This window comes from Rhinatrema bivittatum, chromosome 3 (assembly GCF_901001135.1).
Source record: "Rhinatrema bivittatum chromosome 3, aRhiBiv1.1, whole genome shotgun sequence".
In the NCBI taxonomy this organism is placed as follows: Eukaryota; Metazoa; Chordata; class Amphibia; order Gymnophiona; family Rhinatrematidae; genus Rhinatrema; species Rhinatrema bivittatum.
This window is the reverse complement of record NC_042617.1, coordinates 29,504,665-29,532,521: the sequence shown is the minus strand read 5'-3', so window position 1 is coordinate 29,532,521 and position 27,857 is coordinate 29,504,665. Positions and strand designations below refer to the sequence as shown.

The 27,857-nt window shown below is 45.4% G+C and overlaps 1 protein-coding gene across 3 annotated transcripts in view; it reads right to left on the bottom strand.

Moving 5' to 3' along the window:
* CDC42BPA (CDC42 binding protein kinase alpha) overlaps positions 1-27,857 on the bottom strand; it is a 563,297-nt gene that overhangs the window by 193,196 nt on the left and 342,244 nt on the right. For all 3 annotated transcript variants that reach the window (XM_029593037.1, XM_029593036.1, XM_029593038.1), the window contains exons 12-14: positions 4,512-4,645; positions 2,852-3,094; positions 229-339 (exon numbers count right to left, since the gene is read on the bottom strand). In XM_029593037.1, coding sequence (XP_029448897.1) covers positions 229-339; positions 2,852-3,094; positions 4,512-4,645 — 488 coding nt within the window. The remainder of the gene's footprint in view (positions 1-228; positions 340-2,851; positions 3,095-4,511; positions 4,646-27,857) is intronic.

Below are 27,857 nucleotides of genomic sequence, written 5' to 3'. Positions count from 1 at the left end.
ATAAAAGATTTTCTCAATAAATATGAATTTTCATTTTAAATAATTGTGGTATCAAATACTATAAGTGAATACAGGTGCTTTTTCCTTCTACCTCGTTTTTAAGGGTTTTTTTGTGGCTTATATATATACTTTTTTTTTTTTTTTGGAGTGCCCCTTTGTCTTGTGACTCCCTAGGACAATTTTTACTGAACACTGAGAATGCAGGTGTTAGGAAGTCAGGCAGCTGACCTTGAGTCCTTCCAGCTCACTCTCAAGTTGTTTGGAGTATTGCTCGCTCCTCTCTCGCAATTTCCGTTCCTTGGAAGCTTCTGCTGCTGCAGCCTCTGTCTGGCCTTCAAGCTAAAAAGGAGGGAAAGAAAAGAACAGCAAATAGTTTATTGCTATGCTTTTTTTTCCTTAGAAAGCAATAATAAAGAAATAATATATCTTTAATTACATTTTAAAACTTACAGACTTTTATAATACTTTAAAAGCGGTATAGGATCATTAAAACTTAACATTGCGTAATAAAACCTACGTAAACAATATTCATACACCAAAACCAACAGTAAATGTTCCCCATCCCAGGAATCCATTACTTCCGAGTACTCCCACCTTTCCTCACAAAATCTGCCAAATTCACTACCTACAAACCCACCATTATAGCTGGGGTCCTTCGTTTTCAGTTTAAACCAATTTTCACTCAAATTCCTGGATTTTTCCAAAAGTGACCATTTGTTTAAATCCAGTTTCACCCGAATTTTAGCTTCAGAGCTGCAGATGCAGTATCTGAAGGCCTCCGGCAATTGCTGGAAGCCAGTATGGGCCAAAGTACCTGCAGCATTTCAGTTCCACCCCCACCAGTGCCACAGGCACCAGTCCTGCCTCCCCCCTAAGGCAGCCAAGGTGCCTGCTGCCTGGTGCTGTCAATGCAGCATTTGAAGCGGGGCCATGTCCACCAGCAGCACCCGTGCAAAAGCAGAAGCGCAGTGCCGCAGAGCGCGGGAGCCTCAGTAAGCTGCTGCCGAAGGAGCGAGGAGAAGCCTGGAGCCCCCACTAGTAAGGAGGAGTGCCGTTACAACGTGGGGGGGGGGGGGGGGGGAGGGGGGAGAGAGAAGAGGGTGATTCTCGGGGTCGTGGGCATAGACAGGGATGCTGATGAATGGGAGGATCTGCTCAATACTGTTTTATGATCCAGGCTTCGGTTCACCAAAATAAACTACAATCTTTACTCAGAAAAATAGTGAGTCAAATTTTTCCACTGGTTTTTGTTCTGATCATAATAAACCCTGATAAATTCCCAGGAAAAATTTAAAAAATGAAAACAGAAAATGAAGGTCCCTACAGGTAGCCCAGTTCTCTGATCATGCACAACTTCTAGCCCCCATCACTTAGTACTAAACAAATCCCATTTAAAATAAAGCTATTTCTGCAAACCAATCAATACCTTAATCAAATTCTGACTCCCGATACCTGCTTCTCTATTACTTTAAATCTTAGCTCTTATTCTACCAATCTATATTAATTGACCATTGACCTCTAATAGTCATTTTCCAGAGCCCTCATGCCCTGGTATAGCCAGATTTTTATTAATTTTTCTTCTGAAGACTAAATCTAATCTGAAATCCTTTGGGAGCAGATTCCATTGGGATGGAGCTGTAACTGAGAAGGCTCTGGCCCTAGTTTAAGCACAATGAACCATCTGTATTACTGGCACAGCTAAAAGGCAGAATTCCCGCCCTGATATGGGCGTTGCCCAGACTCTTTATTGCACAGAACATTAAAGTTAGTGACTGCTAGGAGCCAATGTAATACCTGAGGCAAAGGCATTGCTCTCTCTTCCTCCATGTTTCCTGTAATCTGCATCACCTGCAACTTACAGACCTGCTTTACAGGTAGACCTATATTTTCCATCAATGAAAGGGAATAAGTATGCAAAATCTTTGAGATGAAAGTCTCCCAACTGAAAAAGGAGATGCCACCGTGGGCTTGATGGTGCCTTTAGTATCACAAACGGCCAATCAGGAGATTCAAATGATTCCGGACTTAGCTACTGCTGCGTGAAGCAATTTTCATAGTTCCTGGGCGTGACTACCAATGATTGCAGCAGGGCACTGCCACACTGGGAAATACTTGGTTCAGGAGGCTGGGCCATGCAGCATAGTGGCAGCTAGGGAATAACTGGAGGCTGCAAAGATGGTCCTCATTAGCCTCAGAATCCTAAAGGCGTGTAAGCGAAAAATAAAGGAGACTCAAAGAAGAAGGAAGAAAAAGAAAGGAGGATATCTGAACTGAAACAAAAAAAAAGAAATCAATATGAGACTAGTGCATCTAACAGAATGACTCTTGCTCACTTCTTTGGTTTCTCATCATTCAACAATGTGGCACAATTAAATTTATTTATTTATTTATTTTTAACTTTTATATACCGACATTCTTGCATTAAATGCAAATCATGCCGGTTTACAGTGAAACAGAAAAAGCAGGAAAAAATTCCTTAGTCGAATACAATGAAACAGCTTAGTTAACAAAGGAAACATAAAAATAAATTTTTACATATACACAAAGGTTTGCACGAAGGGGTGCACAAACGGGAGAGCCCCTTTGTCGCGCCCCTTCGGCGCGCGACGCCCAGCGCGTGACGCCTGGTGTTGAGGCTGTCTTAACTGTCCGATGTTAATGCACCTTAAGAGTAAACGTTTCTGAACTTCACTCCTGCAGGTTGGCAGCATTTGGCAGCTACAAGTTTCAGCAACAAGCAAGAGAGCATGCCTATAGCCAAACCAGCGCAGCACCCACCCTCCTACCTGACTCCAAAAGCACACGAGGATAGCTTCCAGCTGAAGAGCAGAAAGCTATTCAGAGTACTCACTTCCTTTTTGGCTCTCTCTGCTCTCCGTAGGTCCTGCCGGAAGCTCTCGATTTTCTGCGTCACCGCTTCCATCTCCTCCTCCTTGTCTCGGAGGTGGCGGACAAACTTCTGCTTCTGGGAGCGCAGGTCTGTCAAGCGCTCGTTCATCTCAGAAAACTCCTGCATGGCTAGCTTCCGCTGACTCTGCGCCTCCTTCAGCTCTTTGGCTTGCGCCTTCAGTCTCTCATTAGAATCCAGCATATCCTGGATTTTAAAACCACATCATAAAGCAGAAAAAAAATTTAATAAACCTTCTGAAAAAAAACACTTTTTTGTTTTATCTTGTTTAGAAAATAAGAACCTTAAAGCAGGTTAAGGGAGGCACATAAATCTAGTTTCTTGTGCTTTTAATAAGATATGAAACTCTCCTAAGCTGGTGACAGAAATGCTTTTGCTTATTGCCATTTGGCAACTCAAACAGAAAAAATTCAGTACAAGCGAAAGACAGAAAAATAACTATAGGTATTCCAAGCTAGAATAGCAAATCCTAGTAACAAAGCAATATGTCGATAGACTGGAATTAAAAGTGTCCCTCTTAGTAATAAATTCCTTTCATTGCAACTCTTATTTATTTATTTATTTGAAGAGTTTTATATACCATTATTCGGGAAGCCATCATAACGGTTTACAAAGTGAACAGAATTTTTTAATAAGGAGGTTTTGAGATATCGAACATATTGTAATTACAGTAATAAACATAACCAAATAAGTCTCTGAAGAAATAGTGTCCCTCTTAGTAATAAATTCCTTTCATTGCAACTCTTCACCCCTTCCTGGTGTTAGACAATCCGAGCACAGTTATTCTGACTAACCATCACATTAGAAACTTCTTTTTTCAAGCCAGTTCTCTTGGTTACACATGACTCTGAGATTAGACAACACATTTTTCACCTCTGCTTTCTCTCTGACATTGGTATACGATACCACATATATTATATGTATTCTGTCATCACTTCCTTCTTAATAAAAATAAATAAATAAATAAAGTCTTGGAGGAAGTACCAAGGGATGTGAGGTGATACCAGTCATGGTAACAGTAGTTCTCATAAAACTATCAACATCTTATAAATTCAGCCAGAGGGAATGAGGAAGCATTCTGAAAATGCATTCCTGGGCTTTTTAACCAGCTATGTATGCGTACAAGTCCCTTCTCTGATCTTACAGGGTTTTACTGTCTGACTTCATAAAAGTGAGAGGGTTTTTTTTATATATCGCTAATGCCTTTTGATGAGTATGGTGCTTTTTATTCAGGAATATACTCAGCAGAAATAATTCCTGTTCCTCCAGCTCCACTTGTTTTATTGTAAGATCAGGTCCTGCAGAAGCTTAACTCTAATGCTTGTAAGACTACATCAAACAGAGACATTTAGCAATCTGACTGGTCGAGAGCTCTGTTTCAATCTTTGAGCTTCAGGAAAGACTACTTCTGATACAAACATACAGCAGGTCGAACACAAGTGTCCGAGTAGGTATGGATGCTCAGCTGACCTCAACGCAAATTTCTGCTACTGAACAGAATGGTCAAAATAACCAGTTCTTGACCTTAAGGGATCTATTCAGAAACTTTCCAACATATATTTCATGTTTTAATGTAGACAATTGCCAAAACAAATGATTTTACCTTGCTAAGGTCTTCCTTCTCCTGCTTCAGTATTTTAATTTGTTTCTCAAAAGCTTTGACTTGTCTGGAAATGTCCTCAAATTCTCGTCTTGTAGAACTGGCCTCCTCGAGTTGCTGCTCTAACCTCCCAGATTCTAGAAAACAGAGAGAGATCAAATGCTTCTGGCTGAATAATGTAACCCCTTTATTGTCCACATTTGTCTTTTTCCACCAGCTCTGAAAACATTCATACTAAGAAAATCATGTTCGCTCACCGCAAATGCTGTTCTCAATAGACAGTATAATAAATGCAACCAAATGGACCCGTCTCTCTAGCTGAGTCTAGTTTTTATTACTAAGCATGCGCAGGAGTTCCCGCGAATGTGTTGCCTCATGAGCCCTTCAGTCCATTTTGTAGAGCTTGTCTTTAGCTAGGTAGTTGACTCTCCAGGGAAGGGGGGCAGGTATTAAGCACGGCTAACTCACCCTGTTATCTTCGGAGACCACTGTTTATAGTAGCTTTCTCAGTCAACAAGCGAGGCTGAATTAGCCAAGACATGTTGGGAGTCCTAAGCTGAGGGCTGCACTATGTAGCTCTTACTGAATAAGCAACCCAGCTCCCTGTTGAAAGTAGAGTACTGAGCAAACAGACTGTGCAAAATTGCTTGTCCAAAGTTATTGCCAGTCTTTGAGAGATTGTCCAGAGTAAGGGGTTGCTATTTGAGGGCATTGCAGAGTTTAATGAATGGTGATCTTGGGTTACCGAGTCCAATCATATCTCGCCAATTTTGATGCAGCAGCTTCATTGACTGCTGATTGAATTTCAGATTCATTTTAAAATTTTAACATTAGTCCACCTAATTATTTATGAAGAATGTCTTACTTATATGAAAGTTTTAGTAGAGTTGTGTTATCCCCAATGGAATTTGCGTGCTATAAACCATCAATTGCTTTCCATCTCTGGGGGTAAAGCTGCATTTAAATGATTTAGTTATAACTTATGTTTAATTAGTTTTTAAATTTTTATTGTATTTGATTATTTTATTGTTGCAATGCGCTTCAAACAATTTTTGGTAACAAATGTGGAATATAAGCACAGGCAAATAAATAAATAAACGAAGCTTTACAGATGTCTTCAATGGTATGAGCCACTAATGTAGTCAATGCTCTGACCTGATGAGTTTTATTTTATTTTAATTATTTATTTAAAAGACTTATCCACGACTTCCATATTTTTCAGAGCAGAGTGCATTATTGATACAAACATCAAAAACATAACCAAAATGCATATAGCCAAGTAATTAAAATATTGTAAAATCCTAAAATATTCAGTGTCGCCATATGCTTCAAGAAAATATAATGCCTTCAACTTATGCAAGATATGAAAAAACAACAGAACGTGTTAACTTTCAATACAGGATTACAAATTACAGATAAGTCAACAGCTGAACACTTGAAGATCATAGTTTGCGCTGTGGGATATATATCTGCAGCTTACTGGCCAAGCAGCAAAGGGATTCACTCGATACAAATCTGTGAACCAAAACAATTTTAAATCTGTTTCTCATTCCAATAGGGAGCCAGTAAAGGCTGTGCATTGCAGGAGTGGTATGGTCTGTATGATCCACTCCAGACAGCACACGAGCTGCCAAATGCTGAATCAATTGCAAAGCTTTTGTGGCAACCCGATATACAAACCACTGCAATAATCTAATAGAGTATGACCCATAGAATCATTCTAAATAAATCATCAGTTAATAGCCCTTTAAGTACGTTTTGATAGAGTCTGTAATCTGTAGATCAGCCAGGCATAGCAATATGTAATACAGTTCACTAGCCAATTGAAAATACTGTAGTATGTATGCCAACTGCTACGGCCATTCTATTGGGATCACAGGATATGAATAGTTGAGAAGCCTGATGATGATACTGTGTTCTCTTCATGTAGAAAGCTAGAGTTCTTTTGAAGCCCAAAGGGTGAAGGGCCTTATCTCCTCTATGAGCATGAGATCTTGGAAAGAGTGCAAACAAAACTATCACTTGATTCAGTTAAAAGGCAGAAACCATTTTGGAAAGAAACTTAAGTGCAGAGCACCACACTATTATGGAAACCAAAGCCTGAAGTTTGCTGACTCATCTGGCTGAAATGACAGTTACAAGAAACACCACTTTCACATGAGAAACTTCAGTGATGTCAACTCTAACAGCTCATAAGAGAGCTTCATCAGCTCTGCCAAGATGCCAATGAGGTCCCAGGGCACGGATAGTTTTTTAGAAACTGGTGGCTTTGTGACAAACTTATTGTTAGCTTGGAAACCAAGGGATGAACAGAGATTGGCTTACTCTTCACCTTAGGGTGATATGTAGCTAAAGCAATAAGGTGTACTTTCACCGAAGTGCTGAGACCCAATGAAGATAAGAAGAATAAGTACTTAAGCAGATCCTTAGGATCACAGCCAAGTGGGTCCAGGGATCCTGTCTGACACCACAAAGAAAGGCGCTTCCATTTAAAACTGTATCCTTTTCTTGTGGACAGCTTCTGAGCAGAGATCACAATGTCCTTAACCTCTTTGGAGAGCACCAGAGAGACTACTGAGCATACAACATCCTTTAAGACGAGAGAGATCAGGGCCCCAAGTGAAACCATTTTGAACCATTCCCTTGAAAGGAATCTGTTCAAAGCTCTCAGGTCCAAGATAGGACAGAGGCCTCCTGTTTTCTTGGGAATCAGAATGTACTAAGGATGTGCAGCAGGGACAGATACGTTCGAGTCGGTATTCGTATTCGTTGGGACCCAAATCCGTTACATCCGTTTTCGGGAGTCCCCGATTCGTCCATTAGTTGCGTATGGTATTCGCTTCCATTAAAGTAAAAAAAACCAAAACCCCATCCCAACCCAATTTAATTAACTACAACCCCCACCCTCCTGACCCTCCCAAGACTTGCCAAAAGTCCCTCGTGGTCCAGCGGGGGTCCTGGAGCATTCTCCTGCACTCAGGCCATCGGCTGCCGGTATTCAAAATGGATAGCCTTTGCCCTCACTATGTCACAGGGGCTACCGGTGCTATTGGTTGGCCCCTGTCACATGGTAAGAGCAATGGACGGCTGGCGCTGTCTTGTGCTCCTACCATGTAACAGGGGCCAACCAATGGCACCGGTAGCCCCTGTGACATAGTAAGGACAAAGGCTATTGGCGCCATTTTGAATACCAGCAGCCGACGGCCCGAGTGCATGAGATCGCTCCAGGACCCCCGCTGGACTACCAGGGACTTTTGGCAAGTCTTGGGGGGGTCAGGAGGGTGGGGGTTTTATTCGTTACTGATACGTTGCATTAGTGGGGGTTCGCCATACGTTTCGGAACCCCACAAATGCAACGAATAGGGACCTATACGTTGCGGATTGCGCATTCGTTCAAAACGAATGCACATCCTTAGAAAGTACCTGGAGTAGAACCCATTGCCTCGCTGATTTAGCGATACAGGCTCGACAGGGTGGACAGCTCTACTCACAGTATCTGCTGATTCGCAAACACCCTCATAAGGGGCATGGAGGGGATTTCGGGGGACCCTTTGGAAGTTTAGTCTGTACTCTTGATGAACGATGGATAGGACCCACTGGTCCGAAGTGATTGCCCACCAGCGGTGTGCAAAAATCCACAAGTGGCTTCCAACCAGAGGGTCATTCATCATGGGGACAGGCTGCTGGCTTAAACTCCTCCCTACCAGTCAAAACCCTGTGGCGGGGCTGGTTGTGGCTAAGGGGCACACGGCTGTTGCATGCGTGTCCTAGGCGTAAGCACGCTGCAACCTTGCTCTACCTGCTGGAGGATATTTCCTTGGGTGTAAAAGAGCCATCTCGAACCCTGCCTTAATGGCTTCTTGCCAGAGGACTGAGGGTCAGAAGTGCTGGCCGACAGGTGCTGGAGGGTTTCGTGATAATCCTTCAGCTGTGCCACTGCTTCCTTGATTTTATCCCCAAAGAGATTTTCGCCAGTACAAGGGAGGTCCGCAATGTGCTCCTGCACTTCTGGCTGGAGATCCGAGGCCCGAAGCCAGGCCAGGCAGCGGGCGCCTATACCTGCAGCCACTACCCTCACCGTTTTGAAGACATCATAAGCAGAGTGGACCTCGTGCTTGTCACATTCCAATCCTTGCTGAATCACTTTCAGGAAATCCTCCTGAAGCTGTTGTGGGAAGCATTCCAGCAGATCTTGAACCTGTTTCTAGAGGTTCCTGGAGTACTGACCCATATACAATTGGTAACATACTATCGGGGCCGCCAGCAAGGGACCCCTGGAAGACTTTCTGACCTAAGGCAACCAGGGTCCTGTGATTACAACCTGGAGGAGCCGAAGCATGGATCTATGCCCTCTTAGCCCTCTTGAGAGCGGATTCCACCACCACAGACTGATGTGGAAGATGGCAGCATTCAAACCCCATGGTAGACTGCACCAAGTAAACAGTGTCGGTCTTTCACTGGGGGGGGGGGCCGAAATGGGGTGCTCCCACAAATGGATGAACAGATCCTTGAAGATGTTGTGCACTGGCACTGCTACGACTTCCTTAGGATCATCCACAAATTGTAGCATTTCCAGCATTCCATTGTCTGGAGTCCTGTTCGGTTAAAAGTTGGAAGGGCACGGACTCTGACATAGCCCTCACAAAACTGGCAAATGTCAGGTCTTCCGGTGGAAACTTGCCTCTTTCCTCCAGAGGCAAGGGCTCAGAGGGAAGGTCCTCAGAGTCTTCTGAGGGAAGGTCCTCAGAGTCTTCTGAGGACCCCCTCCCCCCTCCTCCAAGGATCATAGGGGACTTCCTCCTCACTTAAAGCACTCAGGTACACCAGGGCCCCTACACTATATCTAGACCTAGACCCCGAAGGCACTGGGAGCCCCAAAGGTATGGGCGATGGCACCAGTGTCGCAGTGGGCACTGAAGGGTGCACTGGCATCTGTGGCCCCACAGGCACCAGAAGCACAGAGGGAATCAGCACTGAACCAGATAGTCCTTCTTCATAGGAGGAATCGGCCACCAGAATAGTTTCCGGTAGAGGCTGCTTCGGCATCCCATGCAGCATCAAGGACGGCCAGGGTACGGAAAATGGCTGCATCAGTAATGCTCCAAGCAGCAAATCCAAATGCTCAAAGCAAGGGAGTGAGCATTGATGGAGCCAGTTCCGGCGGCGGTCCCCCCCCCCAAGAAACTGGTGGTTCGATGCCTTGTAGGGCTCGACCGGCTGCCAACCGTAAAAGGCACTCCAACTCTTCCTCGAATGCTGATGATGAGAGGACAGTTTGAGGAGGCGGCAGCGGAACAAAATCCCCTTCGGAGCCCCGAGAGGAATTGGTGCCCACCATCAAAGCCAGTGGAGTTCGCCTCAGGCCTTTGGTCTCAAGGGAGGGTGGGGCTGCCTTGGAACGAGGCCACTTTGGGAGCAACTTGGATGCTGCCAATGCCTTCCCAAGCTTGGGGCCATGGGAAGATGGCAATGTTTCCCTTGATTTCTCCCGATGCTCAGCCCGGTCCTTCCCGGAGCCAAGGGTGACAGTGAAGATCCAGACCTGGAACAAGAGTAAATAGAGAGCAGATGATCCCCGCACCCAGTTCCATCAGAGACTTTGGTGGTGGAGAAGATAATACAGGAGCAGGGTGCGCAGACTCATCCCCGGGATGTCGATGCTCCAATGCCAACATTGAGGGCTCTGACCTTTGGCGCCAAAAGGTTTATTCATCTTATTGAGATGCGCGCGACAGCCTTCAGAGTCATCTGGGCACAGAAGGTGCATCCTCGGACATCGTGCGATGCTCCCAGGCACAAAATACAGACCTCATGGGGGTCCGTGATGGACATGGTACGAGGGCACTGGGGGCATCTGTGAAAACCGGACAATGCCACAGGAAAAAGAATTTGGTGCGTGGTCGATGGCCAGTGGATACTGGGGAACGGCCCTTTGGTAATCGACCGCAAACAATGTGAAAAAAATTACCGCAATGCCTAGCCATGAACCCCAGGAGACAGAGGGACCCAGCACGACTGGGAAGGAGGAAAAAGATATAGTTTTTCATGAAAAGAACCACGAGCTCAACAACAGCGATGTAAAAGCCTTGCAGAAAAAGAAAGACTGAAAAGGGACCCCGCATGGCGCATGGATAGTGGCATGCTCAGTGTGCCAGTCAAAACTATACACTTTGACAGAAGTTTTCCATGCTGGGCTCCATCTGATGATGTCACCTATGTGTGAGAACTACCATCCTGCTTGTCCTAGAAGAAAAGTGAATAATTAAATCCAAATCTTCAAAGCTGCAAGTTAATAAAAGGGGACTCCTATGCTTAAAATGCAAGTCTGTTTGCTGTCCAACCAGTTGAAAGTACTCATCTGGCTAGAAAATAAGTTTTATATCCAAGTGACCAATGAGCTGGCACACATTTAAAATGATCTCTAATGCTGGTGGAAGCTCCATTTTTGCCAGCAACAAAGCAGTCAGTGGCAACAGTATGGACCTTTATTTTTCACAATGCACAGGGAATTTTAAATTGTGAACCATTAAACAGCACAAGATGCTCTCTATTGCCAGGTCTGGACAATGGTTCACTGCCATTTCATCCAAAGTTGAATTAAAAAGATACTTATTAGCTTTGTTTTCTTTACTGGAGCATGTGTCCCACAGGATGCCATGTACCTGCTGGACTGTCATGAGCCAGTTAGACAAACTGCTATTGGATGAGCCGATCCAGCAGTCACTTTGTACCAGCAGGAGTCAGCAATCAGCATTGCCTCTGGTTTCCATAATGAACAGATTTAATCTACATATATTTTATAAGCTTTAATTTGGAAACCTCAACATGCACAGCATCATCACAAGGAGATACGCAGGTCTTGATTACAAAATGAGATCATACTATGAAACATGGTGTAAACAGAGTAACACACAACAGATGCACGATATCAAGGCAAAAAAACTTATTTCTCCAAATGGCTCTACTATGGGTTTCATTCTTTTTATCTTTATGGACTGAATATTTTAACCTCACTATTGGACAGCAGTCAGAGAAAAAAACAAATTCTTTCAGTTTCTTTAAAGCAAACTAGAACACAATTTGTTTGGGACTAAGCTTTACTATCAACTGAGCTAGGCAATAAGACATGCATATCTTCTTTTTAAATTCTACATTGTAATGTGTTTCCTATGCTTGCTTTCACCCAGAAATGTGCACATTGCTGTAACTGATATAATATGAGCTACACTGATCTAACAATACCCTTATGTAATATAAACCTATGCAGGAAGGAAGTTCAAAATATCAAACCAAACAACAAATTCTACCAAATTCCACCTTCTCTATGTACATACCTAGCAAATCTCTTCTTTCAAGAAAGCAAACCATCATGTGGAGAACCAACTACTAGCAGAACAGAGTCTTGCACTGGTTTCTATGTCGGGTTATGTTCTGAAGAAGATCACTGAAAGTCCCAAAATTTAACCTTTGAAGATAGTCTTTGAAATTCTTCACTGAAGACTTACAAATAAGGGTGAATAAGTACATTTTTATTGCATTGTTTAGGACAAAAATGTTCAAAAATTGTAATGAATATAAAAGACCAATGATTATATTGGGAAAATCAACAAGACCCGGGGTTGTGCTAGCAGTTTATTTCCATGTATGATGACCTCTGTTTTCTTTAAAGAGGAGATCTGCTGTGTGTGTGCATAGAGGAGAAATTTGATAGGATTTGTTGTTTGATTTGCTACACTGATTTAATACATTAATAAGAAGAAAATCACAAGTGTGAAGAAAATGAATCAATAATTATTGAATACCACGTGATAAATTACAGTTTTCTAATGTGTTATAAAAGGACATTAACACTGGCATTGCAATATGCAAGAAAGCACAGTTGCTTACCTATAACAGGTGTTCTCCTAGGACAGCAGGATGTTAGTCTTCACATGTGGGTGATATCATCCTGGCACGGGAAACTGACTGGCATACTGAGCATGCCCAGCCTGCTGCTATCCGAGCGTCCACGCGATGTCCCCCTTTAGTCCCGTAACATAGCAAAAACTACGAGTGAGAAAAATAAAAAACCAAAGGTGAACCCAACGTCGTGGGGAGGCGGGCGGGATTCCTGAGGACTAATATCCTGCTGTTCTAAGAGAATACCTGTTACAGGTAAGCAACTGCACTTTCTCCTAGGACAAGCAGAATGTAGTCCTCACATGTGGGTGATTACAGAGCTCCAGACTGCCCCATTCGACCAGAGAGACCCACAGTAGCTGAACAAGGTGCCAACGGGCACAACACAACTGCGGCGCTGTGGGAAAACAAGGGCGGTCTGGTCCTACTGAGCACGATGAAAACAGTTGGGTTCAGGATTGCAATAGATTGCGGAAGACAGACTGGCCAAAAGCGCTGTCCTAGCGACTATCCCTGTCAAGGCTGTAGTGAGCCGCGAAAGTGTGGAGAGAACTCCATGTTGTGGACCTGCAGATTTCAGCAACAGGGCCACTGATGCCGCCATAGCATGCCAGCTGGAGGCCTGCCTGCTCGTAGCAGAAGGCAATGCAATCCGCTACCCCGTAGGATAGGGTCTGCTACCCCACTGCTGCTCCCAGCCTACTGGTGTCAAAAGACACAGAGCTGGGTGGACTGTCTATGGTTGGCTGTACGGTCCAAGTAGAAAGCAAGCACCTGCTTGCAGTCCAGGGTGTGTAGAGCATGTTCCCCCGGGTGGGAATGAGGCCGTGGGAAAAATGGGAAGGATGATTGACTGGTTGATGTGGAAAGCAGTCACCACCTTCTGCAGAAATTTCGGATGCATGCGCAGAACCACACAATCATGAAAGAATTTCTTGTAGGGAGTGTATGTGACCAGGGCCTGGATCTCACTGACCCTGCGAGCGGAAGGTGATTGCCACCAGGAACAGAACTTTCCAGGTGAGGAGCTTCAGGTCACAGGATTTGAGAGGCTTGAACATACGCTGCTTGAGCCTTGCCAGGACAACATTTAGATCTCATGGGGTTGCTGGCAGGCGAAGTGGGGGCTTCAGCTGAACAAGGCCCTGCATGAAGCACCCAACCAGTGGCTGAACTGAGATGGGCACCCTGGCGATACCTTGGTGGTAGGCGCTTGAGACCCTGAGGTGACTCGGACCAAGCTGGTTTGGAGGCCAGACTCGGACAGGTATCAAAGATAATCCAGTAGATGGGGGAGTGGACAGGAGAAAGGGTCCAGTCCGTGGCCGCCGCACGAGGTGAGAAATGCTTCCACCTTCAAGCTGTAAGATTTCCGGGTGGAAGGTTTCCGGGATTCAATCAAGACCCTGAAGACACCATCCGAGAGCTGCAAGGGCCGGAGGATCATGCGCTCAACATCGCTCCATGAGGGCCAGGACCCAGAGGTTCAGATAGCGCAGGGTGCCCTGGTTCTGCGATCTGAGGTCGGGAGCCGTCCCCAGTGGGACCGATGCATTCACAGACAGGTCCTGGAGTAGAGGAAACCATACCTGCCTTGGCACGGCACCCAGCACAGTTGCCGGTGGGGAATGCCTTGAGCTACCGGGGGGGGGCACCGGAGGATGAGGCCTCCGGTGGCCAGTGCCGCTTCGATGGCGGCTTGGCAGCTGCCTATGCAGCACCAGAACTGGAACCGTGCGAGTGTCTATGCTTCCTGGATTTCTGGCACCCGGCCTGGTTTTTCCCCGGCGCCGAGGAAGATGACCCCGAGGTTAGGAGGAGGGGAGAGACCACAGAGGATTGATCTCCCTCTCCCCGATCCTTAGGGGTACTGGAGAGCGGGACTGCCAGGGGAAGAGACGGGGATGGTTCCCCGCGGTCTTTGGGTGTTGAGGATACCGAAGCCGAAGTAGAAGGTTTTGGAGAGCCAAAGAGCTTCTCCATTTTGTCCAGGCACACTCGACGCCCTTTGAGGGTCATTTGGTCACACAAACGACACCCCCGCATGTTGTGCGAGGCCCCCAGGCAGAGGATACACACCTCATTTGGATCTGTGATGGACATGGTCCGTGGGCACTGGGGGCACAGTCGAAAACCTGATGACGTCATTGAAAAAAAGAGGCCAGCGCGCAGTCGATGACGGTGAGAAAGTCAGGAATCAACCGCGAAGAACGAAGGCAAAAGCAAAGGGTACCTACTGAATGGAGGAACCGAACGCGAAGGGAGACCAGATGCAGAAAAAAAATCCCTGAAAAAAGATGGAAAGCGATTTCAAGGATTTGGAGCTCCACCACCGTGAGGCTACTGCACCGTGGAAAAGAAGAGACTGAAAGGGGACCTCGCGCTGATAGCAGCAGGATGGGCATGCTCAGTCTGCCAGTCAAAGTTTATAGAAACTTGAAAGTGACGTAACATAGTAAATGATGGCAGATAAAGACCCCCCTGGAGGGGGAAGATGTCTCAGCCATCTCTCAACAGCGACACCTAATAGTCCATCCAGTCTGCCCAGCAAGAAGTTCAACGTTGTAATTGTTGCTTTATGCAGCAGTTACAACTGACTGTTGTAAGCGAAAATAGCCAATTAAAAACCATCAACTACTTTACTATAAACAATTTTTAATGCATACTTAAGATAACTGTACTCCACAAATTTTACAGCTTCAGTTGGCAAGTCATAGAAAGTTTGATAAAGCATCAAGAAGGGGCCATTTGGGGGACCTATGTTTGATTGCTAGACCAGGTCTCTGCTCCCTGGGTCAGTTGGTGCTTCGTCTGCTACAGAGGTAGCATTCAAAGCCCCTGGAGGGGGAAGATGTCTCAGCCATCTCTCAACAGTGACACCTAATAGCAAGACCTAGGGTTCATAATATTCAGCTGCCAAGAGGGGGCCATTGTTTATAGTCCCTGGCCAGGGACTGTCATTGCAATGGCCGAGTTAGCATGACTTCCAAATCTGGGACAGAGATAAGAGTACAGCATTCTTGGAGACATTAATAAAGGGAGCGTGGTGGTTTAGGGGTGAGAGTTTCTTTGGGGGGTGAATAACTGACAGATTAATGTGAATTTTTGCATCAATGTTTTTCTGAAGCATTTTTGCCAATAAAAATTTAATTGAGAAAAAAATAGGGAAGGGGAAGAAATGAAAGCATGAAAAGCATATACTGTTTGCTCATTCAATTCATGATCCAGGCAAAAATATCACACAATGCACTTTATGTTCACCTACGCCCCCGGCTGGGCCCAGCAGACCGGGTCATTCATTTAAACAAATGTCTTACGACTATGCCTGCTCACATGTGTTTTCCTCTCCTGTAATCTCCTAGTCAAACACCAACAATACCCATCAAACAGAAATATCCAAAAGTCATAACTAAACGTGTCAAGTGGACTTTCCTCTGAGAAAGCAGAGTCGTTAATTGCAAGCCGTATAAACATTCACTCTACAGCTTTATTCCTCCGAATTTTTGTTGTAAAAGCTAAGGAATGCACTCAGACTGCGGACCAGAGCCGAAGGCCTGACGTTATGAACTGCCTGTCTCATGCACACTGATCCAACGCCCCCAGTAAAAGAAAAGTTTATATGCAGCCACACAAAGCCAAAATAAATCTTTCTTCCATGCGCAAATGATTTTGCTCCACTGAGCCATTTTCCCATTTTTTATTTGCCCTTGCTGTCCTCTACATATTTGGCAGCTTTTAGGATTCCTCAAAGTTTTCTCCTCTAACTTTGAGAAGAAAAACAATTATAACTTTGGCCCCCATAAATTGAAAACATGTGTTGAGGCTGTCATTTGCTGGAAGGCTGAAGAAGATGCAAGATAAAAGCCCCTGCAACCAGAGGACCCAATTTGACATGCGTTTGCATTTGTTCCCCCAAGAATATACTTGAAGGCAAGAAACAGGTGAAACAGGAAAATAGAACTGTTCTACAACTGAAACAACTCTTATGCAGTACAACTTTCTAAACTCTTAAGACTTCCATGGCAGGTACGTATCTGTGTGCACAGTGAAAACCGGCCTAGTCCAGACCAGCTGTGCTAAAAGACCTATCTGTTGGTCTTGGAAATGATTTTAAACATGTTTTCTGCTACTAGATAAATGCAGCACTGTACAGATGCACATAACAGATGGTCCCCTGTTCCACAGGGCTGGAACAACAGGCCAGAGCAGCAGTTTTCTGGGGCGGGAGAGGAGGGAAAGTGGGAAACGGCAGCCGCAGTCACAGCAAAACAGATCCCGACAGCAACACAAACTCAAAGAACCATCAGTGCTTTTAATCACTTTATCTTAACATCTACAGTATACAAAAGTCTCGGTTTTCAAAAGGTTTACCCGGTGGGTGGGCTGATACTGCCAAGAACCCTCCTCGGTCCCACATGGACTGCATAACACTGCTTTCCTCAACAGGACACATTACTGTATCGTCTAACAGGAAATGACGGATTGCTGCAACCTGGACCCACAGCAGCATTCTGTAATTCCCTGTTAATTTTGCCATTCCTAGAATTTTGCTGCCTTCAGCACATGCTTAGCAGGCCTGTTTGGAAAACCAAGTCTGAAACTCCAGGTTAAAGATCTGCTCACTTTCAGGCCGATATAGTACAGTGCGCTCCGGCGGAGTGCACTGTTAACCGGCATTTGGACGCACGTTTTCGACGCACTAGCTTTACCCCTTATTCAGTTAAGGGGTAATAGCGCGTCGAAAACGCGCGTCCAAACCCCCCCCCCCCCCCCCCCGAGACTGATAGCGCCCGCAACATGCAAATGCATGTTGATGGCCCTATTAGTTATTCCCGCGCGATTCAGAAAGGAAAATGTGCAGCCAAGCCACACATTTTACTTTCAGAAATTAGCGTCTACCCAAAGGTAGGCGTTAATTTCTGCCAGCGCGGGGAATTGCACAGAAAAGCAGTAAAAAATTAAAAAATGTAAAATCAGTCCATGGCTCGCGGGTTGAAAACCGGATGCTCAATTTTGCCGGTGTCCGGTTCCCGAACCCATGGCTGTCAGCGGGCTCGAGAACCGACGCCGGCAAAATTGAGCGTCGGCTGTCAAACCCGCTGACAGCCGCCGCTCCTGTCCAAAAAGAGGCGCTAGGGACGCGCTAGTGTCCCTAGCGCCTCTTTTTACCGCGGGCCCTAATTTAAATATTTTGGTTTACGGTGTCCTGTGCGCGCGCCGGGAGAGCGGGCGCTCGCTCGCTCACTTTACAATATCGGCCTGTTTATAGGGTAGTTCTTATCAGAGAAGCATTAACACATGATCTGATGTACTTGGTGCTCCTTATCTGAAATTTTGAGATTCTCTGCAACACACTGATATTAAAAGGTCATCTAATCTAGAGTGGGTTACATGGGTTATGCATATTCCATGGGTCTAATTTTTTTACACAATATGCCAAAAGCCTTGCTGAAGGTGAGTTCTAGACCCTCTAAGACTATTCCTAGCAAACCGGAATCCCGTCCAACCAGAACCCAACTGTACTGCATGCTGAAAACGCGACATTTCTTAAAAAAGAATGTGTTTAAATATCAGGGCCATGGATGTTACACAGAAAATGTTTTCACTGACCAGAACACCAAAAAGCAAGCTATATTTGCTTTCTTCAATGCTGCTTGAAGCTTCCACCTTAAAAGGCAACAAAGAGAAAAGGAACATTGATCCAATCCTTCACACTTGAGCTCGGTATTCTGGAAGAGCATATTCAGACCGTGGCCAGACTGCAAAGTTAACGGGAAGGAGGGATATTCAGTGGTGCACTACTGAATATACACAGCTATCTTCAAGATAACCGGATACGTTTATCTGCTTAACATTAGGACAGGTCTATGGCATGATAGACTTGGCCAGAAATGTTATCTGGCTAACTCTGATACCTTATCCAGCTAACCTAACTCCTCCCAGAAATGCCTCTACATTATCCTGCTCAATTGTAGCTGGATAAGTGCCCAACATATTCAAAAGTTGGCATTTAGCCAGATAACTTGAGAGTTATAAAATCAGCGTGTCCGTGTGCCGGGAACCGTGCACACATGGACACGCGCTCCTTTTGAAATCTACCCCTTAATATCTTAAGAACATAGCACTCAACGGCAGACAGCCGAGCACAGTAAGCAGCAGGAACCTTAACACCAACTAAAGAGCAATACACTGGGGTCTGGAGACTCTCCAAGAGGGAGAAAGGTGGGACAGAGCAGTGGGAGAGGAGAGACACAGAAAGTGTATTCAAAGAGCACAGAAGTTATCTTCAGCCTGGAAAAAGCTCCCTTTAAGTTCAAAATGTTTGTGGTTTGAGAAATCCCTCTGGTTAAAAGTATTAACATGAATGCTTACTGCAAAAACACATAACGCTGATCCTGCATTTTTAACTTTGTTTGTTGGCATAAATTAAATTGCAAGTTTGTTTAGGTAATTTTTAGTCTGTGTGTGCTCTCAAACAGAGAACATGGATTTTCACTTGACAGAATAAGGCACATTCTGTATTATTACTGAAAAGTCCCATGCACAGGGGTTGCTTGGAAAAGGAGAATTTGATGATTTTTATATTTCAGATTGATCTTCCTCTGAACATGTGTCATCACCTGGGATTCATCAACTTAAAACTTTTAAGTTTAAAATCTTTACTCTCTCAAAGGCTGTGACCTACCATTCTCCAAGCGCCGTGTGCCTTTTCTGCTTGCTTTTTCTATCAGCATCTCCACAGGCAGGTCCACCATGCACAGAAAGCGCCCCTAGCCTGCTGTGATTGTGTGGGTGTGAGAGAAACTGCATAATTAGCTTGCGGCCACATATTTGACAACCTGCCACAGAATCAGCATTTCTGAAAGCTTTCACACATCTTAAGTCAACTTTTGAAGAAGGCTGCAGGGTGACTGGGCCTGCCTTCAGTCTCTGCTTACTCCAGCCCATCCCCTCGCAAACAGCCTGCAGGGAACCCTCCCCCTTCTGTGGTTGCCCCCACCCCTTTTCCTTCTGTCCTGAAGCGAACAAGGAGGGTGGAGGGTCAGGTGGACAGAGAAAGCAGACAGGCCCGATGCAATATCAGCGCACGTTACAGGGGCGCTCGCTCGTGATTGAGCGCCTTTTCCCTTAACGCACACCGATCCACCTCTCCCCGGCGCTCGATTAATATGTTAAATCTGGTGCAGAGGTAAAAATGAAATGCTAGTGGAAATTGCGTGTCCCTAGCGCCTCCTCGACAGTGGGCGCCAGGGGCACAGCCACAGGTTAGGAAAATGGACGCTCGTTAATTGAGCGTCTCTTCATAACCTGACCACCAGGACCCTTCTTTTTTTATATAGTTTTTTTTGGGGGGGGGAGGTGGAGACATTTCTAATTTTTTTAGTTCCTCGGACTTAGTGTCGCCACGATATTAAGTCAGAGGAAGTACAGTAAAGCAGTATTTTTTGCTTTTCTGTACACTTTTTAGACGTTAATTTTGGATAGTAAAAATGTATGCATTGGGCGCACTTTTTTTTTTGGCATCGGGGGGGGGGGGGGGGGGGGGGGGGGGAGGATAGATAATAGCCTCATCAACATGCATTTACATATGATGAGCCCATTTACCTACGTGCGCGACTGGATGTGCGCCTTGGACGCACCAAGCCCCGTTTTGAGCCGGGGGGGGGGGGGTTATGAACGCGCAGCCAAAACGTGCATCCAGTCGCTCACTGTGCCGTGCGCTGCGGCCAGTGCACAGTATTGCATCGGCCTGAGAATGTTTGATCCTCAAGGATCTCTTAAATCTTTATCAAACCAAAGATGATTTTGATATAATTCCTGAATGATGTCCCTATAGAAGAATTTCGTCTTCATACAAAGGTTCTTTGGACCTGCATATACGACTCTTCATACACCATTTACAGCCATCAGGATGTGTTTTTGGAAGTCTGCAACTGTTGGTGTCTCAGAGAGGGCATTAACTTCAATCATAGAAGCCTTGATGACTGACACTACTGCTAGGGTGGCCAACTTTTCCACTGCCCTGGTCAGGGAGTGGGGGTGGTGGTCCATCATTTGCATAAATTTACATACATTTCTGTTCCAGCCTCTCTGGGCCAATGGACGGCCCCTGCTGCTCAGCTACTCTGTGTGGCAGCAGACAGGAGCACAAGGAGGTACATACCTTAATTTTGCAACAGACAGCAACATTAATTTTTGAAGGCTGCAACGGTGGCATCTCTTATGCGGCACTCAGAGTTAGCTGGAAAAGGACAGGAGTGGATTCGGAAAGATGGCTGGGCCAGCCCAGCGCTTGGTGAGAGGAAGACTGCGGCAGTGGCGGCAGCAGGTGGTAGCGGACAGCAGAATAGAAGGCAATGCACTGACAACCACCACCAGAGGCTGGGAATGGTCTCTTTGTAGGCCCAGAGGACTTTGGCTGCAGTGAGCCGATGACGTGTGCAGCTCACGCACCTTGCAGTCAGACAGTGAAGTTCAGCAGGACCTGGTGCAAACTCGCAAGCTCTCTGTGGTCAGCAGCGGAGAGAAAACAATCATGGCTGTACTGATCCCCACTCTGCAAGCCCTGTCTGAGCCACAGCAAGGGAGGAGTCAGGAGCAGAGGCAGAGGGACAGGACGGGAGCCGTTTCCAGAGTGCACAGTCGGCACGCGCTCAGGGCAGGCAAAGCATGCATTATTTTCCTTTCTGCGGCTGTGCTAACAGGTCAGATTTAAGGCAGCCGATTGGTTACGGGCACCACTGATCGACTCTTGAGATGCTCGGCCTTCCCCCACGGTAGAACAGGACTTGTCTGACTGGGCTTTTACAATGTCCGATAATTATTGCTGTAACCGGACACTGTACAAAAGCTCGAAAACCAGGCTGTCCGCAACCCCGTTTTTGTATCTGATACCATGTATCCGACATACGTGCACATATCTGCTGATGTTGGGGGCATTATTCAGACGTCAGGAAAACAGAAAGAAAAGTGGCACTATTTCTATTCAAAACAGAAGTGACATTTCACTATTAAAAACTTTGTAAGATGTGTCTTCAGAAACTGTAGACTGTTGGACTTGGTATATTTTCGTAATTTGCATATAGTTTATTTTCGGTTTTCATTTTTTAAAACTTTTCCCGGGAATTTAGCAGGTTTATTATAACAAGGACCAAAACAGGAGAAAAATCGGTGGAACTCAGTGACTCGTTATTTTTCTGGGTAATTATGGGAGTTAATTTTGGTGGACAATAAAACAATATTAAGCGGATTCTCCCAGTCAGCAGCACTCCTGTCTCCACCTCCCACCCCCTGCCTAGCACGTCTCTCCTCTCTCCCCATACCCCTGAGAATCTCCTCCCTTCCCTTGCGTTCGTCCTTACTGGAGGTGGCGCCGGGATTCTCTCTCCTTCAGCGGCTCTGCACTTCTGCTTTTCTGCGGGCGTCAGGGAACCTGCCGGGAAGTGCGTCTGGCGCTTCAAATGTTTGCAACGGTGGCACCAGGCACTTTGGGGGCCTGGGGGGGGAGGGGAAAGCAGGACTTGAAGCACCTCACCAATGTCACGAGAGGGCGAGCGCTTTCGCTGCTGGAGGGTCGCGACTTGCAATGCTGCGGGTGTTTTGGCTCGCGCTGCTGGACACATTGAGACGCTGCATCTGCAGCTCTGGAACTGCTCTTTAATCCGTCTAAAAATGTAGGGTGAAAATCGGTTTAAACTGTCTTTTTTTTTTTTTTTTTTAAATCCAGGAATTTATGGGTAAAAATTGGTTTAAACTGAAAACCAAGGACCCTAAATATTGTTTAAAAACCAATGTGAATGTGTTTTTAACGTTGATTTTTTTTTTTTTTTTGCATAGAAGGAGATGTGATTCTTTAGGCAAAATTATGCAAATCTGAAACATAATTGCTGCAGAATTTTGAAAAATCTGCCACAGAACACCAGGGGCTTTGTGTATTCACTCTTCACATGGCCGCCTAAGTTTTAGCCGACAATCTTAGGCTCAGTATCGGCTATATTCTAGCTGGCAAGATTATGGCTGACATTAGGGTTACGTCAACTCCCTAAAATTTAGGGGCTAGATTTAGGCTTAGGTACCTGAAATCAGTCATTGCCTGCTGGTGCAGAAAATCAGCTGAATGCTTCCCTGAGCGCACACTTTTTTAATGAATGAATGAGAACACGGCACTAGGCGGGCAAGTTCGAGTCACTTAGCAGGGTGAAATTCCCCCCCATGGCAGGGAGACCTCAACATTTACAACGGAAGGGCCACATAAGACATTTCAAATCACCGAAAGGGCCAAGGGTGGGGACCTTTCTCCGAGTTTATGGAGCCAATGGGATGCGGGGGGAACCCTTCGGAGTTTGAGGAGGAGGGACCATGTCGGGCCTTTTCCATGATTTAAATCGCCGGGGGACATTCCTGCCACACCCCCAGCATCCATGCCCCTCTGCCTGCCCTCCTTCCCCAATATCTGCCCTCCTAGGGTGGGAGGGGGCAGAGCGGGTGGACGGCTGTCCAAATTGGGGAGGGGGGGGGGGTGTACGAGGCTCTCTTATGCACTCTTCCGGACTTTTCTCCTGCTTTTCCCCCAACCTCTTCTCTTTTCCCCTCCTCTTGCAACGTGCCAGATTTGGGCTACAAGCAAAACAACCCCCACCGAAGACCCTAATCCAGAGGGAGACACTTGGGATGTGACTCATAAAAATGAGGTTTTCGGCACTCTGTGCCTCTATAAAGTCTGCATCCTTTACGGGACGATGAACATCCCCCACCCCCAGCTCCAAGGAGATGCGAGCCCTGCGGCTGTGAGCTGCAGGGCCCACCATCCTTATCTGACATCCCCTGGCTGCCCCGCAGAGCCCATGGCTCAAGTACTGCCAGTGCTTTCCTCCCCATGGCTTGCACCGGCCTCCACGGCTGCCAAAACCTCCTCATGGCCGTGCTGCAGCCTCCGTCTGCACAAGCAGCTCTAACGCCAGGAATGCATAATGCGGCCAATCAGGGGTGGGGTCTTGCACTCGCACTGAAATTTACTTGAATTTATCAAATCACTTAACTGCCAAGGCCCTAAGCGAGATACACTTTCAGCATCCAATAATCAGACAGCCACACGCCTTGCACCCACGCTGCTGGGAAGTGCCACTTGCACGTCTGAATTCAAGCACCGCTATCTGAGCTGGTGGCAGCTGCAGAATGTGCTGCCTCTGCAGGCCAGATCAAGCTCCTTTTGTCATCACCGCTTCGGGCTGCTGCCATGGGGGACAGATAAAATTCAGCTAAGGGCAGTATCCGGCCCTTGGGGGCCATAGTTTGAGGTCCCCTGCCCTGTAGGTTCCCGTCAAGCTACCCCTTATTGTTACAGCAGATTTTATTTAGATCTCCGCATATTTCTTTTCCATTATTTTGATCTCACTTTTAAATCGCTGTATGTCATTGTCCATTGCTGCTATTCATGATCCGATAGAGGAATGATCGATTAGTGTTTGGTTTAAGTTTTATAAGGTGCTTTGAAGCTTGACCAATTATCAACCAGGATTATTGTTAGCCCAAATTTTAAAAGCCCTGCGCATGCAAAAACCGTGCACGCACTGTTAAACTGAATGATACACTGTAAACACACCACAAAACCCAATGTCAGGCCTTCACTGGCAGGCTGCAACTATCGTAAAACATCACAGGCTGGACTGGCTTGGCGGCAGAGCTGTGCACTGCCAGGCAGGATTCACAGACCTTGGAGACAGAGAGTCCCAGGAATTGTACAATAGCAGCACCTAATGGCCTGACTTCAGGTCCATGTCTGCATGGTTCTGGTGTGCATGGCCTTCAGCTAAGGACAACAGCTGCAATGACTTGTCAGTATGTAAAATAGGGAGGAAATCCCCTCACAGCTGTGAATGAGAGTTAATAGCATTAGATCCTCAGTGTGCTGCAGTGGCCAAAAAAAGCAAACGTTAGTAATTATTAGGAAGGGAATGGTGAATAAAACGGAGAATGTCATAATGCCTCTGTATCGCTCCATAGTGAGACCGCACCTTGAGTACTGTGTACAATTCTGGTCGCCGCATCTCAAAAAAAGATATAATTGCGATGGAGAAGGTACAGAGAAGGGCGACCAAAATGGTAAAGGGAATAGAACGGCTCACCTGTGAGGAAAGGCTAAAGAGGTTAGGGCTGTTCAGCTTGGAGAAGAGATGAGTGAGGGGGGATATGATGGAGGTCTATAAAATCATGAGAAGACCAGAACTGTTAATGTAAATTGGTTATTTACTCTTTCAGATAATATAAGGACTAGGGGGCACTCCATGAAGTTAGCATGTGGCACATTTAAAACTGATCGGAGAAAATTATTTTTCACTCAACGCACAATTAAGCTCTGGAATTCATTGCCAGAGGATGTGGTTAAGGCAGTTAGTGTAGCTGGGTTTAAAAACGGTTTGAACAAGTTCCTGGAGGAGAAGTCAATAAAATGCTATTAAATCAAGTTGACTTAGGGAATAGCCACTGCTTATTACCAGCATTAGTAGCACGGGATTTACTTATTGTTTGGGTATTTGCCAATTACTTGTATCCTGGATTTGTCACTATTGGAAAGAGGATGTTGGGCTTGAAGGACCCTCAATCTGACCCAGTATGGCAACTTCTTATGTTCTTAAGAAAAAACTGCCATGACAAAATAAATTCTTCAGTTAAGGGTGAACTTTCCTTTGATTTAACTAATGATAGGAAAACGATCCAGAGACAGCTGCATGGTGATACACTTAGGGCCAATGCAAGGGTATCAGGGCACCCTAGGCAAATTATCAGCCTGCCCCTCCCCTCCCCATTTAACTCTCAGGACCCTAGATCACCCTGCCCCCATGATTTTGATAATTAAACTCATTCATATCACCATCCTACCCTCTCCAGAACAATCCTACAAGAAACACATAATTGGTCATCATGCTTTTAAATATTAAACTTTGTTTCTACTTCCAAAAGTCACAGATGGCACATTCATCAGAGATTGTGACATGAATTATGAAATATATATATCTTTTAAACTTTTTTTTATGGACTAGAAAGAGGAAACCTTCTAGTTCAGGCCAGCCAGACATTTCAGAGATTATCTTCAGGCAATGTGGTAAGGGATTTCTTTTAATTTAAAAATTGATATATTTCTTTTTTCTTTTCTCAGTTTGCTTCCAAAAATCACAGATGGCACATTCAGACACTGACATCATTTCTGAAACATATATAAAAGGGCTTCCCAAACCTGTCAGGTTGTCAGGATATCCATAATGAATATGCATGAGATAAATTTGCATATGCCCAGTCTCCATGATATGCAAATCTATCTCATGCAAATTTATTGTGGATATCCTGCAAATCCAACTGGCTGTGGGGTTCCCAGGACAGGTTTGGGAAGCTCCGATATCAGGCTTATTTTCAAAAGCATTTAGATGGATAACACAGAAGTTATTTACCTAAAGGAATATTTGGGCTCTTAGCCAGCTATATTTCAGCCGGCTCACAGGGTCATTTATCAAATTGCATTATCACGCAAGTTAGGGCCCTAACGCCCGTAATAATGCGATAAATACTGCATCGCAAAATGCGTATGCAAATTTGAAAATTTTATTCATGTGGGAGGAGCTTGGGCAGAGTAAATTGAAATGAGGGCCGGTTAACGTTGCGTGCGATAACATAATGCACACTATCGCAGGAATTAATGCCGGAAATAACTACACTTTTTTCCTGAGCGACATGCCTGAGATAGCCGTGCGTTATGGCCGAAATGGGATTTATCACAAATCTCATTTCAAGTGGGGAGAGGGAGGGGAGGAATGAGAGAGAGAAAGAGTGCGCGCCTCTGGGGAGGGTCATTTATATCTGAACTTTTTATATCACTGTAACTCGGGGTAAGGTTTGGGTGGTGAATTGGGTATTGGGGGGCAGTTTTACATGCGCAGTCGTACGTACGAACAGCATAGTTACCATCAGTGAAGACTTAATGTGATTTGGAGAGATGAAAGGTGAAAGGAGAGTAGATTTGTACCATGTTCTCTCTACCTAGCTTGATTGCTACGTATGACTGCGCATGTAAAACTGCCCCCCAAAACCCAACTCACCACCCAAAACTTACCCTGAGTTACTAATGCCCCTCTCTTATAGTGCTATAAATAGTTAACTTTTTGATGAGCTTCTACAGAGTCTCTCTCCCTTCTCTCCAGCAGCCCAAAACAGGATAAAAGCTGTCTGGTCAGTAATGCAGCATGCAATAGACTTCTCATCTTGCGATGTGAAAAATAACGCGGGTCTGATAAATTTAACACTCATTGTGGTTAAATACCTATGGAAAGTGGTACCAGGAAAATTACTCTAAGCACTCCCCTTTGTTTATTGCGGGTGCTATTTTTGCTACATTTATAGCAAAATCTAGGCCTAATTTAGGGTGCGTTATGTGGATGTAACTGAGAAGAGTTGAGTTAGCCAGCTAACTTACAGGCCGATACAGTACAGTGCGCTCTGGTGGTGCGCACTGTTAACCCGCAATTGGACGCGCTAGCTTTACCCCTTATTCAGTAAAGGGTAATAGCGCGTCCAAAACGTGCGTCCAACTCTCCCCGAACCTAATAGCACCTGCAACATGCAAATGCATGTTGATGGCCCTTATTAGTCATTCCCACGCGATTCAGTAAGTAAAATGTGCAGCCAAGCCGCACATTTTACTTTCAGAAATTAGCGCCTACCCAAAGATAGGCGCTAATTTCTCTGGGCACCCGGGAAAGTGCACAGAAAAGCAGTAAAAACTGCTTTTCTGTGCACCCTCTGACTTACTATCACGGCGATACTAAGTCGGAGGTCCCGAAAGTTAAAAAAAAGTAAAAAAAAAATAGAAAAAAATTTTTTAAATAGGCCCGTGGCTCGAAAACCAGACGCTCAATTTTGCCGGCGTCCGGTTTCCGAACCCGTGGCTGTCAGCGGGCTCAAGAACAGACGTCGGCAAAATTGAGCGTCGGCTGTCAAACCCACTGACAGCCGCCTCTCCTGTGAAAAAAAGAGGCGCTAGGGACGCGCTAGTGTCCCTAGCGCCTCTTTTTACCACCGGCCCTAATTTTAATAAATTATAATACCGTATCGCACGCACAGGAGAGTGGCCTGTTCGCTTGCCTGCTCTCCCGCGATTTTACTGTATCGGCCCATTATCCAGCTAACTCCGAAATTCAAAGTTAGCCAGCTAACTTACATAGCAAAATCTGGTGGTACCATAAAGCTGTCCTAAAGTTAACTGGGTAAAGTTAACAGGCTGACTTTAAGATAGCCATCTATATTCAATAGTGTGGCTGCACCACTGAATCTCCCTCCAAACTTAGCCAGATAAGATTATCTGACTAACTTTCCTATCTGGACTATATTTCTGTTATCACCTCAATAACAATGATAAAAACTCCCTCTATTACCAGGCAGTTTGTGAAACATCAAACCCTT